General features: G+C 39.8%; 1 protein-coding gene across 1 annotated transcript; it reads left to right on the top strand.

Moving 5' to 3' along the window:
- The first annotated feature begins 4,772 nt into the window (after positions 1-4,772).
- On the top strand, positions 4,773-16,547 carry slc4a1b (solute carrier family 4 member 1b (Diego blood group)). The gene is made up of 17 exons (XM_036141795.1): positions 4,773-4,851; positions 7,411-7,589; positions 8,004-8,139; positions 9,755-9,827; positions 9,991-10,033; positions 10,165-10,349; positions 10,496-10,706; positions 11,584-11,787; positions 11,865-12,013; positions 12,098-12,292; positions 12,391-12,639; positions 12,795-12,884; positions 12,998-13,164; positions 14,273-14,514; positions 14,629-14,798; positions 15,111-15,284; positions 15,375-16,547. The coding sequence occupies exons 2-17, from the start codon at positions 7,433-7,435 to the stop codon at positions 15,453-15,455; spliced, it is 2,526 nt and encodes an 841-aa protein (XP_035997688.1). The 5' UTR covers positions 4,773-4,851; positions 7,411-7,432; the 3' UTR covers positions 15,456-16,547.
- The last annotated feature ends 1,423 nt before the right edge of the window (positions 16,548-17,970 follow it).

The raw sequence follows: 17,970 nt of genomic DNA on the forward strand, positions 1-17,970 counted from the left end.
GCTTTCTACTTAAAATAAAAATCTTTGTTTTAATAGTCTTTTGCCTAGAAAATGTAAGATTATGTAAATTCTACATTCCAGCAACACTAATGATTTAAAAAAACATCTGCGATCACATCCCCAGGGACATTTCTTGATTCAGGGAAACTATATTTTTGACCTCCTGAACTGGAAACCCAACTGGTTGAACTGCCAAAGTGTAAATTCACAGAAACGGAGGCTTTACAACAGAGGCATTAACCAATTTATTCGGGCACTAATCAATTGCTCGACATAAATAGAAAACAAATATGTTTTTTAACTAAATAAAACATCTGATGCTGGTGAAGATTCTCAGTCATCCAGGTCATGGTCATTCCAAAAAAAAGGTAAAAAACAAAGCAACTGGACTTGTTTTCCGTAGTTGAAGACGTTTCGCTTCCTCTCCCGGAAGCTTTCTCAATTCAAAAAGTCTGGAGTAATGATGAGTAACAAGCTTTATACCATTACCAAACAAAGGCCTGTAATGGCTTAGATAACATGCAAATTCAATCGAAACAGGTCCACCCCTTAGTAATGGGCGGTCGTTAAAGCCATTAAGCCAGCAGAATGGACCGAAACTGGTCCACTCCTAAAATACTAGCAAGCTTGCTAGTATTTTAGCCCCCCTGGTGGGGAACACACCACACCACATAGAAAACTCCAAGGACTTTGCTAACAAAGTCAAACATTTAAAGATGGCACCAGGGGAAACTCTGGTGTCTTTCGATGTCACTTCACTTTTCACTTGCATACCTACATCAGAGGCAGTAGAAACAGTCAGGAAACGTCTTCAACAAGATAGTGACCTTAATAACAGAACTAATTTCACTCCGGACCAGATCTGTACCCTACTGGACCTTTGTACATCCATCACTGTCTGGTTTGGATCTGCCACCTTTTGTCCTCTAGACAGGAAAACTGCCAAGCCTAATAAAACTGCCATCCTATTCCTAGATAAAGCCACCTATTAATCTAGTTCTGCCATTATGCTTTTCTCTGATATCTAAAGTACTCCTGGATCAGTGCTTCCATGTTATTTTAATGTGTATGCTCTGTCTGCTCAATCCACCAGTTGGTTTTGGCAGGATTGATGCTGAGCCTAGTTCTGGTTCTGTTGGAGGTTTCTTCCTGTTAAATGGGAGTTTTCCTCTCCACTGTCACTTCATGCATGCTCAATATGAGGGATTGTTCAATTCAATTCAATTCTATTCAATTAAATTTTATTTATATTGCGCCAATTCATGAAACATGTCATCTCAAGGCACTTAACAAAGTCGGCACTTCCCAGTCGGTTGAGGCAGATGACCGTTCATACTGAGCCTGGTTCTGGTTCTGCTGGAGGTTTTCCTTTCTGTTAATGGGGAGTTTTTCTTTCCGCTGTCGCTTCATGCTTGCTCAGTATGAGGGATTGCTGCAAAGCCATCAACAATACAGACGACTCTTCCTGTGGCTCTACGCTTCTCCAGGAGTGAATGTTGCTTGTCGGGACTTTGAAGCAATCAACTGGTTCCCTTATATAGGACATTTTTGACCAATCTGTATAATATGATTGAATTTGACTTTGAAAAGTGCCTCGAGATGACATGTTTCATGAATTGGTGCTATATAAATAAAATTGAATTGAATAGAATTGAATTGAATTGAAATTCAATCAGATTATACAGATTGGTTAAAAAATGTCCTATATAAGGGAACCCAGTTGATTGCATCAATGTCTTGACAAGCAGCATTCACTCTTCCTGTAGAAGCGTAGAGCCACAGGGAGAGTCGTCTGCATTGTCCATGGCTTTGCAGCAATCCCTCATACCGAGCGTGCAAAGTCCACGACACAATGCGACAGCGCCTGTCCACTGTCACCCCTGCGCTTTTTCAGATGGAGTGAATTCTGCAAGTCCATGACTTAATGCAATCTGCTGTGTTTCCTTAGACAGAAAACTTTTTAACCAATCTGGTTGATTTGATAGAACTTGCTTGTAAAGTGACTTGAGATGACAGGTGCTGTGAAATTATGCTATATAAATAAAGTAAATTAAAGTGAATTTGTATCAAATGTTGTTTACAGGTTAAAAAACACTTGCAGCTTGCTTAACGTTAAAGATGCTATACAATGTAATAAATCAGAGGCTCTGAATACAAATAAATACCCAAATTTCCAAATTATTATATGCATTTTTCTTTGACTTTACATTTTTCCACTACTTTGTTTTGGCCTAATACCTTAAATCTTAGTAAAACAGCTTAAAGTTTGTGGTTGTTACCTGACAAAATGTGAAAAACGTTTAATAGATGAGGACATTTTTGCGAGTGTTGAACTCACCAATACACTGTTGTTTACAGTTTTTATCACAACACGTTTTCTTAATATTTAATTCCTCTGTGTTGTTTATCGCAGCTCGACCGAAGGTAGGGCACTGTTCCTGAACAGATTTCTGGAAGTAAAGTTTATTCATGAAATTGAAGCTGAACAGTTGAGAGGCTAAGACGACAGCAAAGGTTAGCGGTCAGACAATGTAATCCAAGACTTTGTTGTCAAATAAACAAGGACAAAAATGTGATAGAATGCCGGCTGTGTAGTGACACAGTGCGGCTGGTTTACTGGCATGTCAAGTCGGTGTATGTACCATCAATATTATGAGTTAGTGCTGAACACACTGCACCGTAGAAGGATGTCCCAAAGATCTTAAGTGTCCATGTTCATGTCTGTCTCTGTGCATACATGTTTTAGCCCCTCCCATCATAATATGACATTCATTTACATATGCAGAGACAGTGGCTTTTAAAGAGGGAGAGTTTATAAGGTCACACTTTTTGCTATCCTGGACACTTACATGTCAACGCTTCGCCCGCGGAAGGTGAGTGCCGCTTTTTTTCTTTGTTTTTTTTCTCTATGCTGAAGTTGTGTTTGCAAGTAAAGCTGTAACTTTGCAGGGTGAAAAATATGGGATCCGATCACTTCTTGGAAGACGTGCACTCTCAGAGTCATTGTTGCGTTGGTTGGTTTTCACAGTTCGGTGCAGAATTTCTTTAGAATTTGTCATTTCAATTTTCCCTCGAATTTTATTTAGTTTTGGAAACAATAAGATGTTTGCTGCACTGGCAACCTCTAGTTTTTACACAAAAAATAAAGAGACAAACAGAAAATTTGAATAAATAAAAATCTATTTTGAGACTATTTTGTGATGCAATACATCAGTGTACAACCAAGTTTATGAGAAAGGTAAGCTCTTGAAACTGCTTTTTAATCTATTCTATTTGATTCTATTCTATTATATTGTATTCTCTAACCATCTAGCCACAAGCATTAAAATATTCTGCCAATTATAAAAAAAAAATTTGTTAAGAAAACTTATTAAAAATGTTCAGCCACATTTCCATTCTCTTCTTTCCCATGTCATTTTATTATATTGCATTATAGTTTCAGCTATGTTTCAAGTTTTAATATTTGATTGTATTAAAAAATCTAACATACAGCAATAAATTGGATGCTGATATTTCTTTTGCTGTCATTACACCAACATTTAATATATTCAATTTCAAGCTTTGCAGTAAAAATTAAACAAGCACACACAAACATGCATGTTTAATACTATATACTATTGAAGTATATATTTGTATGCCCCCACATGTCATAATTGTAATGTTAAGACGCTAAACTCCCAAGTGAATCTCTTGTTTGACCCAACTTGACTGTAACCTATTTCCCAGTTTATCTGCAAAACCAAAACCCAAGCCTGGTCCTGAAAAATGGATTTAGAGTAATATAGTAGAGTAATTTGGTCACCAAGTTTACAAGAAGTACTTAAATTTATTTTTCAAATTGTGGATGTCGCCATGATGTAGAAATAATCCCAAAAATCCACTCACAAGGTTTTATTTCCAAACATATTAGGACTTTGAATGGACTTCCATTCGTTTCAGTCACTCCAAAGCTGACACTTGCTCTGACCATAAGCCTTACCCAGAAATCCCTAAACCTACACCAGACTTTTTTCAACATGTAACTCTAACAGGAACCCCAGACACTGAAAATGATGGTCTGCCACTTTATGACTGGGCTTTGGTCCACATAACCAGGTGTCTAACTCCAGTCCTCAAAGCCCAGTGTCCTGCAACTTTTATACGTGTCTCTGCTTCAGCACATCTGAATCACATCACTAGGCCCTTAGCATGGATCTGTAGAACATGATTACATGCTAAGATGGCCGTTTGCTTTAGGTTTGTTGAAGCAAGGACACATCTACAAGTTGCAGGCCCTCCCTAGAGGCCTGGAGTTTGACACCCCCACAGTTAGCCCTTCAGAAGATACAAGATTATATGATAATAGATCCTAAATCGGCAGCATAAACAAGTACACGCAGAGAAATAGACCTTCACACACCAACCTAGACAGCATCACCCTAGTTTAATCTGCGGAATCGTCTGCTCTTTGAACGTCTCTGTTATGGAAATAAATCTTTTTGTTGTCACATAAAACTTCAGGTTTGATCTGAGATCAAGTAGAAACTCTGTGAGCACAGCAGAGATTTGATCAAACGAAAAAAAAGGCATAAAAATCCACCTACAAGAAGAAAAGCATATTTTTTCCATGCTGTCAAATTCTTTTAGAAGCAAATAGTGGAAAAAGTAAAAAAAAAACTTGGACAGACAGGTTAACTCTAGGATGGGAGGTCAGCAGGCGAAGGGAGGGGTACGTTCTGGACAGGCCACCCACTCAAATGTTTGACTGTGTTTAAACTTGCATTTTCTTAATAATTCCTAATTTGATCAATCATTTTGTTTCAGCGGACAGGAAAACAACCTCCGACAAAAACCCTTGTGGACAACTGCCAGGTAAGCAGGACAAACTGACCGAGTCACAAGATGTATTGACAGGGCAAACATGTCCGTGGTGAGCCATCATTCCTATCGATGACAGAAACCAGAAATGAAGCAGACCATAGAGCCACTTTGCTCCTGAAACAGGATAACCACCATGTTTACTTTAGACACAAAGCGTCACCTTTGTCGGAGAGGGCTGACACAACTTCTCGTGGCAGCTCTTGCAGGGGGAAAACAACACCCATAATATCTTGTGTGTTTCTGTCTTGCAGTGGAGCATGAAGGTGATTTTTATCTGATCCTGTGGTCTGTGAAGTCTTTCAGTGAACCAGGTCGCGGTAATCCGATGTGCTTGAAAAGAAGTCAACTGAACCACAGCAAAAAGTTCAGTGGCCCTCTATCAAACATTGTGGCGTTGCAAAAGTATTCACACCCCCTTGAATCTATCCCTACGTTGGCACATCACAACCACATACTGTATGTATTTGGTTGGGATTTTATAAAGGACCTAGACAAAGTAGCACATAACTAGGAATGGGAGGGATAACTATATATTTTACCTGCATGTATTTGTGAGACAAATCTTTGAAGAACCCCCTTTTTCCACAACTCTAGCTGCAGGTGTTTTGGGCCACATTTCTAACAGCTTCGTACATCTACAGAATAACATTTTTCACCCGTCTTTGCAAAAATGTCCACACTCAGTCAGACTGGATGGAGGGCATCTGTGAACCTACCTTTCCAAGTCTTGCCAGGTCTTTGCCAGTCCAGGTCCGGACTTTGACTAGGCCATTCTAACACATAATAATGCTTTCATTCAAACCAATCCACGTCCCCGCTAAAGAAAAGCCTCCCCGCATGATGTGGCCAGCTCCAGGTTTCATTGTTGGGATGAAGGTTTGTTTACCACCACAGATAGGGATTTTCCTGTTGGACAGCTATATTTAAACTAGGTTACACAACTGGACTCCATTTACTAATTGGTAGTAAATACATAGATCCACATCAACATATCAATTAAATGATTATTGATTCAAATTGTTGCGAAATTAAAATATCAATCCATATTGTCAATTTGTAAGATGCACCTTTATTTTGAAATTCACAAGGGGCTAAAGTGAACAAGTGATCTATTATTAGTAGTAGTATCTTAAAATTACAAGAGTGTTGTTTTGATTTAAATGCCTGCTTAGAAATAAAATATTGAAATCCTATTTGGGTTTTAATATCAATTTAATATCAATTTAAAAGATGGTGTCTAGACCGGGGGTCACCAACATGGTATCCGTGGGCACCAGGTAGCCCCCAAGGACCACATGTAGTGCCCTCAAGTCTGTTCAAAAGATAGCACAATCCTCCAGTGAGCTGCATGTAAAATGTTATTCTATTCTGTGTCTTTTTAATTATACTTGTATTTACATAGATTTAAAAATAACAAAAGCATTAAAAACATGTTTTATTACATAAAGTTAAGGTGAGCTCAGACTCTTGTAGTTCAAAGGTCAGTACTGGTAGCCCTTCGTATGACACACTACCAATGAAGTAGCTCTCAGTTTCAAAAAGCTTGGTGACACCTGGTTTAGATGATATCGCATCATATCGCATGACTTTGGGATGTCAGAAAATATCATATCATTATCCAAACAAATCGATATATAGTCGGTCGACGCAGATGACCGTTCATACTCCTGGTTCTGCAGGAGGTTTTCCTTCCCGTTAAAGGGGAGTTTTTCTTTCCACTGTCGCTTCATGCTTGCTCAGTATGAGGGATTGCTGCAAAGCCATCAACAATGCAGACGACTGTCCACTGTGGCTCTACGCTCTTTCAGGAGGAGTGAATGCTGCTTGTAAAGACTTTGATGCAATCAACTGGGTTCCCCTATATAGGACATTTTTTGACCAATCTGTATAATCTGATTGAATTGGACTTTGGAAAGTGCCTTGAGATGACGTGTAACATGAATTGGCACTATACAAATATAAATTGAATTGAATTGAATAACATTGTAGCGTGATAAAGCTGGTGATTTACACTCCTACTAATTAGTCCAACTGAGGATGCTGTAGTTGGTTGAACTGGATTTGAATTAGGGGAATCAGGGTAAAGAGGCTTCATAGGAATGCACGGCACATTTTTCCGATCCTCAATGCAGTAGTTAAGAAGCTGCTGATACTTTTTCCACCATCCAACCGTCCAAAGATTAACAAATAAAACCTTAAACAACTATTACTACTATCCTGTCTTGATTGCTTCTAGGAAATCTCAGATAGTTTTCCCTCTTGTGTTCATCAGAGTTTATGTGGAGGTTTGTCTTGTTTAGGGTTTTAGTATTTTTTGCAGAAAACTGAAAGTTAAGATGTCAGATAGAGATGAAACACCTTTCAGGGTGTTCCATCCAGCAGTTACAAATAAACCACAGGCTTGTCCATCACTTACTTGTCGTCCCTTCATGTCCACGAAATGGCCGAAGAAACCTCAGCTGTAAACCACGAGCTCAGCACTGACCAGCTCTTCCTTCAGCCAGCAACGCATTCATGTCCTTACCTCTGCATGCGTCTCTACGTCCACAGGTGTGTGAAGCAGAAGGAGGCGATGAAGGAGCAGGAGCAGCAGGGCTACTGGCAGGAGACGGGCCGATGGGCGGGCTACGAGGAGAGCTTCGACCCGCATTCTGGAGTGTGGGCGTCCTCGCACATTTCCTACCTCACATTCAAGAGCCTCATCCAGCTGCGACGCACCATGAACACTGGTCAGTAACAAACATTAAAAAAAACTATCATCTCTTTAGGGGAATTTTTCTTATGTATTTTAAAACGATTTTGAATAAATACAAGACTTGCAGAGAAGTTTAGGATATGTCCGACCAAACGAACATGAGCGATTTAAGTTTTTAATCAGATTTTCCTTGTATTACCATCTAAGTTTACAAAGCCAATTCTCTCAAAATATACACTATAGAGAATATGTTTACATTGTGACATTTTTGAGTGCTGCCTTAGCAAGAAATGGTGCTAAAGCATAGTGGTTTGTATGTTAAGTTTTGCTGCCCTTATACATGTTTCACTACTTTGACTTGTAGCACCGAAACAGCTTTTTTTAAGATACAACCACAGATTGTGAATCTCGTCCCATTACAATCTCTTCTAATACTTCTTCTCTCAAGTTGTGACAATCTTCGACTGCGAGGAGAAGACTTTAGCCGCCATCGCTGAGAAGATGGTTGGCGAGATGGTTTCCAAGAAAGAGATTAGGTCTGGAGACCGGGAAGGTGTGCTGAAGTCTCTGCTTCAAAACAGCGGGTATGCTTCGAGACGCCACCCAAACAGTGACTCAAACACAGTGACCTACATTTTTGGCTTTTCACTGAGGCAATTAACCAAAGCTCTACTCAAGAGGTTACGCTTTAACTGCTTCCCGCTTAGAGAAAGTTGCTGCTGTAAGGAACAAACCTATGATTATGGGAACAAATCACTGACCACCAAACAATCTGCCTGCAAGTCAAGCAATCTGGACAAAAGTTCTGTTGAGAGCAGAACTTGGCTTTTAAGATCCAGGAAAAACATTGTAAAAAAAATAAAAAGAATAAAAATGTTCACAAAGATACAAAATGTAATTTTGTGTACTAAAACTATATTGCCAAAGGTCTACATTTGTGCACATGTGAACTTTAGAGACGTTGATGTTGATGTGTAAGGTTTAATATGATGTTTGTGTCGCTTAAACTAGTCATGTTTGTTTAATGGACTTTTTTCACGCTCTTCCAAAAGAGCATTCGTGAGGTCAGACGCTGATGTTAGACAAGAAGTCTGGCTTGCAGTCTGGGCTCTAAGTCCTTCCAAAGGTGTTCTCTCAGGGTCAAGGTCAGGACTCTGTGCCTGACTCTGGGCCAGTCAAGTTCTTCCACACAAAACTCGCTCAGCCAGTTCTTCTGGTCGACCTTGCCTTGTGAACTACGGTGCAGTCACGTCTGAAAAGAAAGAGGGCATCCCCAAAATGTTTCCCTATAGTTTGGAGGATGAATTTCTCTAAATTGTCTTCGGAGGAATCAAGGGGCCAAGCCCAACTCCTGAAAAGCAGCCCCCAGGTCTCCATAATCTTCTCTGCACCAAACTTTCCATTCAGCAAAGTGCAGTCAGGCAGGAGCCGTCAACCTGCCAACCACCAAACACAGACTCTTCTATTGGATTGCCAGACACAGGTGACATCATTTTTTACTCCAGCAAACACGTCTCCACTGCTGTAGATTCTGATGCTGTGCATTGCACTTGGAGACGTACGGCTTGGATGAAGCACCCCAGCCATTGAAAATCACTCCAAGGAGCTGTTCTTGAGCTGATCTGAAGGCCACATGACAATTAAAGGTCTGGAGCGATTGACACTGCAGAAAGTTGGTGATTTCTGCACACTACACTCCTCAGCGTCCACTGATCCCACTCTGAGACTTTATGTGGCCAACCACTTTGTGGCTGAGCTGCTGTCAATGTTTGTAGAAGCAGTCTGCAAAACTAGGTGTTGGATTTTATACACGGGAGACAAATGAAGTGACTGGAACACCCAAATTCAATGTTTACTTTTGGCAATATAGTGTTTGTGGTTTATAAACATGAGTTTTCAGCTCTTTTTTTTCTTGTGAACCCATTATTCTGAAATTATGGTTAATCGATTTATTTAGTTTTTCTTATTAAATTATCAAATCGGCTGCAGCCGTTTAGTTTTATCTACTTGGGCTGATGAGACCAAATTTCAAACTCTTTCCTTTGATGCATCACAGATCTCAAATTGATAAAAGTTACATCAAAAGCTATCAGAATCTTTCAAACACTAACATCTGCATTATATATTTGACTTATTTTTTTTTTTATTGGCTGGAAAGTAGAAAAACGAGCACAAATGTTGTGATTGTTCTTCCGGCAGGGAATCGGCTGACCCAGAAAGCCAAAAGCTGACTGACGGGAGGGACCTGCATAGGTTTTCAGTCAACGAAAGAGTAAGTTTCCTGTCCTTCAAAAATACCCTTACATTTTTGATCTTTCTGAAGTATAGACAGATGAGCATCTGGCATATTTATGAGAACTATGGTTTTACTGGTACAGAGCATAATATATAAGAAGCTTTAGTTTAGTTTTGGCTCATGTTTTTTTCTCTGTTAGAAAGATGAGAGTGATCATGTTGAAGCCTCCATGGTGCTAGTAGGTGAGCTGCCGTTTTAATTCTTTTTTTACCGTTTTGCAACGATGGATTTGATGTCTCATATTATGATAGACGTGTTTATTTCATCACGGCAGTTTAAGTTGAAAATTTATGAACTGCTTACTTCTAACCAGGAGCTTTAGACTTCCTGGAGAAAGCCTCGGTTGTTTTTGTGCGGCTGAAGGAAGCAGTGGCCCTCGACTCGGCTTTGGAGGCCCCAATGCCTGTTCGCTTTGTCTTTATTCTGATTGGCCCCAGCAACAGTGACCTGGACTACCATGAGACTGGGCGTGCAATGGCAGCTCTGATGGCTGATAAAGTGAGACATTTGAATAACATTAAGTGTTACTTTGCAAAATTATGAATTAGATCATATATCTGATGAATATATATTGAGAATCTAATAATCGTCAGAGTAATTAAGATTTTTTTTCACTGTGGAACTCCCCACTTTGTCCATCCAAGGTTTTTAATCAGGCAGCTTTCCAAGCGAAGAGCGCACGGGATCTAACGGACGCCTTGGTGGATTTTATCGACTGCAGCATCGTCATCCCACCCACTGAAATCAAGAACGAGGCGATGCTCAGCTCCATCATCAGCTTTCAGAAGAAAATCCTGAAGGACAGACTCCAGCCTCAAGAACTCGCGCTACGAAGGGACTCCAAAGCACGCAGAGGTTAGAGCTACAGCTCCCTCTGCTTTTAAACCCCTCCCAACAAAATGGGAAGCAGGGGAGAACCTGTCAATAAAATACTGCAGATGTGAGCAAGTAATGCTTGTAAGAAAATGGCCTCAGGAAAACAATCATAAACTCCCCCTTAAATACAGCTAGGGCAGTGATTTAACAGTTTCAAACAACTGAAACTGAGATAGACATGGAGGATTACCTTGATACAAAAATCTCCAAGAGAGCTGTTGCAAAGAGTTGAATCTTAAAATCAAAAATGCCTCATACCAAATATCTATTCCAAGTGTTTTTTTCACTTTCTATTTTAACCAGGGGTGATAATAAATGCTGAGAGCAGTGTTTCTTTACCCTAGTTTTCATGGTATTAGCTTCTAAATAAATAATCATCACACTATTGCGTGCCTTTTGTGGTGTTGGTTTAAAAAGACACCAATCTATAGAAAATATCGCCCTGGCATTATATACATATCTAACACAGTAGCATGAACAATTTACCCAGACAACCCATGATGCCTCCGCTATGGCTGATTATATCTGCTAATAATGATCTGGCTACTTGGGGGCACTAATAAAGCATTGAAATGTCACCCCTATATAGCCAGTTCATCCATAAATAAGAATAAGGAAACAAAAATACAGCAAAACAGGCAAAAGTACTATACCCAGTCCTGGCACAGCAGAACACTGTGAATTACACACCCATGATCCCTATTTACACTCACTATTCAGGCTGTGTGCGTGTATAAAAACCAGACAGGACATGTTGTTCCACTTAATTTCCTCATGTTGAGACCAACATGGGAACATTTTCAGAACACCAACAATGTGTTGACAGATTTCGGCTAACTTCTACTCTTTTCTGCAGTTTCTATTCTCGACGGGACTCTTGCTGAGGATCCCCTGTCACGCACCGGTCGACCGTTCGGTGGGATGATCCGAGATATTAAGAGACGCTACCAATACTACAAGAGCGACCTCACAGATGCCCTGAATCCCCAGGCCATCGCCGCCATCATCTTCATCTACTTTGCGGCCCTGTCTCCTGCCATCACTTTTGGAGGCCTGCTGGGTGCGTAACCAAACCTGGAACTGCCCTCATTTTACAGATGCAGTCGCTAATCCGTCTTTGAACATTTCTCCCTTCAGCTGATAAGGTGGACAACATGATGGGTGTATCAGAGCTCCTCATTTCCACCAGCATCCAGGGCATCATCTTCTGCTTTGTTGCTGCTCAGCCCATACTGGTTATTGGTTTTTCGGGCCCTCTTTTGGTGTTTGAAGAGGCCTTCTTTGCAGTGAGTTTCATCTGTAATTAAAATAGAAACAAATACATTTGATCAAGGTCATAGGTCACTTTATCCCTGGCTCTCTTTGTTCAGTTCTGTAAGTCCCAGGACATCGAGTACATCGTTGGGAGGGTATGGGTCGGGGTATGGCTCGTCATCATCGTGGTGATCATCGTGGCCTTTGAGGGCAGCTTTCTGGTGCGCTACATCTCTCGCTTCACCCAGGAAATCTTCTCCATCCTCATCTCCATCATCTTCATTTATGAAACATTTGCCAAGCTGGGAAGGGTAAACGAACACTTCAAGTATACTAACAAGTATATTCTGTCCTGTCAAATAAGTTTTTTAAATCTCTTTTTTAACCTGCTCACCTCCTTTGTTTTCAGATCTTCAAGGCACATCCCCTGATTCTGAACTACGATCATGTGAACGCAACGTTGGAAGACCCCTGGCACCCGAGGCTGGAGGAGACCACCATCTACGACAACACCACTGGAAACTTAACAGTTATTGTGAATACCGTGAAGCCGCCTTACCCAAACACGGCCCTGCTTTCCATGTGCCTCATGCTTGGCTGCTTCTTCATCGCCTATTTTCTGCGGCAGTTCAAGAACGGGACGTTTCTTCCTGGAAATGTGAGTCTGCAAGCCTTTATAAGATGGTCAGGTCCTTTGGAATTATCATTTTAGGTTTTATGATTGAATTCTCACTTTATTAAAATTTTAGTTCCACTAATATAAAGAAATTGCATCTTAGTAGTTGACCCTTTTTTTCCTCATCTCTTCTTCAGGTCAGGCGCTTGCTTGGTGACTTTGGAGTGCCCATTGCTATTTTCCTCATGATTGTTGCAGATTATAACATTGATGATACCTACACTCAGGTTGGCCTTTTCTTTCAGAACTTCCTCTACAAAGAGTGAAAGCTGTTACTTGTTAAATTAAAGATAAACTTGAACTGGCAGAAACCTCTTACGTTTTTACTTCTTATTTGCAGAAACTGGTTGTTCCGAAAGGTCTGATGGTGTCCAATCCAGCCAAAAGAGGCTGGCTTATCAACCCCTTCGGAGAGCACCAATCCTTTCCTGTGTGGCTGATGTTTGCCTCCTGCATCCCTGCTCTGCTCGTCTTCATTCTGATCTTCCTGGAGTCTCAGATTACCACGTGAGTTACAGTGCATCGCAGGGATAGTCACATCCATCGACCGTTTCCCCTTTGTGCTACAACCACAAACCTAAGTGCAATTTATTATGATTTTATGTTATGGGCCAGCACAAAGAAGTATGTTATTGTTAAGTGAAAGCTAAGTGATATATGGTTTTCACATCTTTGCCCAGATCAAAAAAATTATATTCAGCCAATTTACTCTGTTCCAGTTAAATAAAATCTAGTGCAAATGATTGCCTTCTGATACAAAAGTCACAGTCCACCTGTGGGTAATTTATTAAAGGTATGATTAGGGCTATTTGGGGAAAGCTTTAGAGGTTTGTTAGGGAACATTAGTAAACAACAAACGTCCTGAAGACAAAAGGAACACAGCAGACAAATCAGAGATAAGGTTGTGGAGAAGTTTAAAGCAGGGTTACGATAGAAAACAATATCCCAAACATTAAATGTTGCGGCAATGTAAAAATGGAGTATGGCACAAGCGCAAACCTAATAAGACATGGATTTCCTTCTAATCCGAGTAACGAGGAAAGGAGGGAAAAATAATCAGAGGGCAAGTGGTCCTCTCAAGGAGCTGCTGGGATTTATTAGCTCAGGTAAGCAGAATCTGTCAACACGACAACCACAGGGTTAGCTGTGCACTCCACAGATTTGGCCATTTGGAAGAATGGCGAAAATGAAATTATTGTAGAACAAAAAGTCCCGTTTACAGTCTGCCATGACCTATGCAAGAGGTAACCCAAACACGTGCAAGATGATGTTCTGCTCAAATCAGTCCAAACTTGTATTTCTGGCCTAATTGCAAAACGCTGAAGGCCCCTTCACTTCAGTAAAACACGATCAAGCTACAGAGATGCTTCTACTGAGCAAGATAAGGAAGGTAGTCAGAGTTTATGAGAAGGTGGATGGAGCTAATAACAGGGTGATCCGAGAGGAAAAGCTGTTAAAGGCTGAACTAAAAACTAATTTGTGTCGCTCTACACATATAATATGAACAAAATATCTTGAAATTTAGGTTATAAGCTATTTAATTGGTTTCTAAATCTCTAACCCAAGAAAGTGTGCTGTTTGCTGGTTTTGATTTGTCCTTCCTGTCTTTAAACAGTTTGATCATCAGTAAACCTGAGCGGAAGATGGTCAAAGGTTCGGGGTTCCACTTTGACTTGCTGGTTTTAGTCGGCATGGGGGGACTCAGTGCCATATTTGGTGTTCCTTGGCTGAGCGCCGCCACGGTCCGATCCGTCACGCATGCTAACGCTCTAACAGTCATGAGCAAAGGAACCAAACCCAAGATAGAAAGGGTAGTGGAGCAGCGGGTCAGCGGCATTGTGGTAGCCTTGCTTGTCGGTAGGTCCTGTTTATTTTTACTGTCTTCTTCACGTGTTTATATATTTGTAGGAATGGAGATTACATGTAAAATTCCGCTATTATAAAAAAACAACAACATCTTTGTGTATCCAGGTTTATCAATTCTGATGGAGCCAATCCTTAAGTTGATTCCCATGTCAGCCTTGTTTGGGATCTTCCTCTACATGGGAGTGACGTCACTAAATGGCATCCAGCTGTGGGATCGTATGCTGCTTCTCCTCATTCCTAAGAAATATCACCCAAATGAGCCTTACGCCACCAGAGTAAGAGTCCCCCCAGTTTCACATTAACTGAAAATAAATGATGAAAGAAATCCGATTGGGACAGTAAAGCTTATGCAGAAGCATGTTGATGGTAATGTGTTAAACTCTATTCATACATTATTCTGCTTAGCTGTACAGTATCATACTGTTGTTATTAAAATATCTTTAAACAGTATTTACCTAAAAATATTGATGTTATATATAAAGTTTTCATCTCTCAATGAGATCCCATTCACGGCCAGTGCATGATTATTCAGCTCAGAAGCCAGAAATATCATCTACTTGACAGGTATCTGTGTATTTTGGATACAGGTGAGCACAGGGCGAATGCACCTGTTTACAGCCATCCAGGTAGTTTGCCTCGCCGTCCTGTGGCTTGTGAAGTCCAGCCCGATATCCCTAGCTCTTCCCTTTGTTCTCATCCTCACCATCCCTCTACGCATGCTCATGACAGGCCGTCTCTTCACCAATCTGGAAATGAAATGCGTAAGTGTCCTCTTGTTATTTAATGCTTGAAAAATGGTTGCGCTGCATGTACACATTCAATAATATTTGTCCTAATCTGTTATGTTTCAGCTGGATGCCGACGATGCCAAGGTGATGTTTGAGGAGGAGCCTGGACAGGATGTGTACTGTGAAACTCAGATGCCTTTGTAGCTTTTTCCAATGATAGCTACCGATATTTTTTTATATTAACAGAAAATGTAAAGCTATATTATTTTTGGCTCAAGTAAATGTTTAATTTCCTGATGAGCTAAAGTACATTTAATATTTATTTACTGTATCATGAGAAATACGTTGCCTTATATTTATTGAAGGTGATCATGGATATATTTAGCTCATGGCGGAAAGCCATTTTGTTAGAATATTCTTAGAGAACTTTTATTTGTACTAAATCTTCTGCAATTCTAAAGCTAAATATTTTAGAGAACTACAAAGATTACTAAAAAAGTTGTAAAAACAGCTCCGAGGCTTTTCATAGTTTGTGGTCACAAAAACAAAAAGATTTAAGTGACATGCACTCCATAAAATATAACTTAAGTGCATCTACGATGTGCTGGTTGGTGGTGCATCCCGGAGGAGCCCCCAAAAATGGTTGTGTCAAAGTTCAAAATAGAGACAAGAAAACCAGGCTTTGTTTTTTCTTATTTAAAGTTGAATGTAAAAAGAAGAAATGTAGAATAAAAGCATTGACAGATGCAGACTTGACCAAAGAACACATCATCATTACTGATCTGCAGGCAGAATAGTCCTTGTTTTTAATCAATATCCAGTGCAGGCTTCAGCTTTTCTTGTCTCATGTTTGACATAACTCTATACTTTAAGTTTCATGGGTGAGATATTCTGCATATCTGGATGCACTTTTTATTTTAGGAAATGCATCTCAATGGGATGACATTTGATCAATATTAAGCAGATGAGTGACTTACAAGTAAAAAGTGAACAATGTCAACACTTACGTAAAAGACTTTAAAATATTAGCATTTATAGCCAAACCTTTATGTGATCCAATGTGTTAGACTGAATGTAACATTACTTCAAAAAAGTTTCTGTAAACAAATTCTGTGTTTTTTGACTTATCAGCCACTTGTGCAAGAAACTGAATGAAGGACAATAGTAGGACAATAGTGGTCTGTGGCAATGCCAAAAACTAAAATATTTGAAAGTTTTAAACACTTTTTGGATGTTGTTGCTGTCTTCTTGACATGTTAAATGTAAATATTAATAAAATAAATTTTATGAATACAATGTTTTCTTGGTTAGCCTTTTGTTAGAATAAAAATCCGAGAGGGATTTAATTTTTTTTACGCACTCACACACTCAGTTACAGTTAGATCATTTCAGAATTAAATCTACTTACAAAGGAAATCTGTAACACAAGAGCCTCGTATGACTAAGGGTTACAGGTTACAGAAAGGAAACATTATAATTTCAATTACACTGCTGCAGTGTAATCTAAAGAAAAAAAGACATAGTTGAAGCCATAGAAATTATCTGTTGGAAATGGCAAGCATGTGAAAGAAAGTGGTGTGGTCAAATGGGAGAAACATTTTATTTTTGGCTTACTTACAAAATATTTTTGAGAAGGAAAATACTGCGTGTTACCCTGAACTTACCTCAGCAATGCATGTTGGTGGCAGCATCATGCTGGAATACTTTTTGTTATCCATGAAATGAAGGTGTAGGGAGGAAAATACAGGACCATGCTGTAGAAAACCAGAAAGAGATTCTATAATACTCGAGACTGGGATGCAGGCTGTCCATGCAGCAGGGCAATGAGCGAAAATGTTTGGTTTAGATCCATGTTTTTCATTTTGTAAAATGTCCCAGTCAAAGCCCAGATTTATATTGAATATGGAATATTTGACAAGATTAGATCATCAGTGTTTTCTGACTGCGAGCTTGAGCTATTTTAAATGTAGAATGATATCTGGTCTGATTTGATGTGTGAAAATGTTAACACGCGCAAACAATTAGAAATAAATATCAATTCATATGCACATGAAATGAATACCACAAAGTAATTCATAATAATAATAATAATAATAATAATAATAATAATAATAGCTTCAACACTATTACCATGCTGGGAGAAGAGGTGGAGGTGGTGGAAGAGCATAAATACCTCAGTGTTCACCTGGACAACAAACTGGACTGGAGACACAACTGTGAAGCTGTCTACACAAGAAGGGACAGAGCAGACTGAGCTTCCTGAGGAAGCTCAGGTCCTTCAGGGTTTGTGTGTGATATCTTCTGCCACCATCTCCTGGGGTAGCAGCATCAGAACAACTGACTTAAATAAGCTCAACAAGTTTATAAAGAAGGCCAGCTCTGTTCTGGGGACTCTTCTGGAACCTCTGGATTCTTTATAATACAAAGAACATTATGGACAACCCTGAGCATCCCCTTTATCCAACTGTTGTTCAACAACAGAGTGTCTTCAGTCAGAGGCTTCTCCAGACCCGCTATAAGACAAGCTGCTACAGGACATCCTTCCTGCCTGCTGCCATCAGTATCTACAACAACTCGTTGAAGAAACCCCTATAAATTACATGAGCATTTAATTTCCCTTTTTAATGAAGTATTGAAGTATGAAGTATGGGCTAAATAGATATTCCCTGGCTTGGTTAAATGGAAAATTAATAGCATTTATGGAGAGAAGGAAAATGTA

The sequence above is a fragment of the Fundulus heteroclitus genome, chromosome 10, assembly GCF_011125445.2.
Source record: "Fundulus heteroclitus isolate FHET01 chromosome 10, MU-UCD_Fhet_4.1, whole genome shotgun sequence".
Classification (NCBI taxonomy): Eukaryota; Metazoa; Chordata; class Actinopteri; order Cyprinodontiformes; family Fundulidae; genus Fundulus; species Fundulus heteroclitus.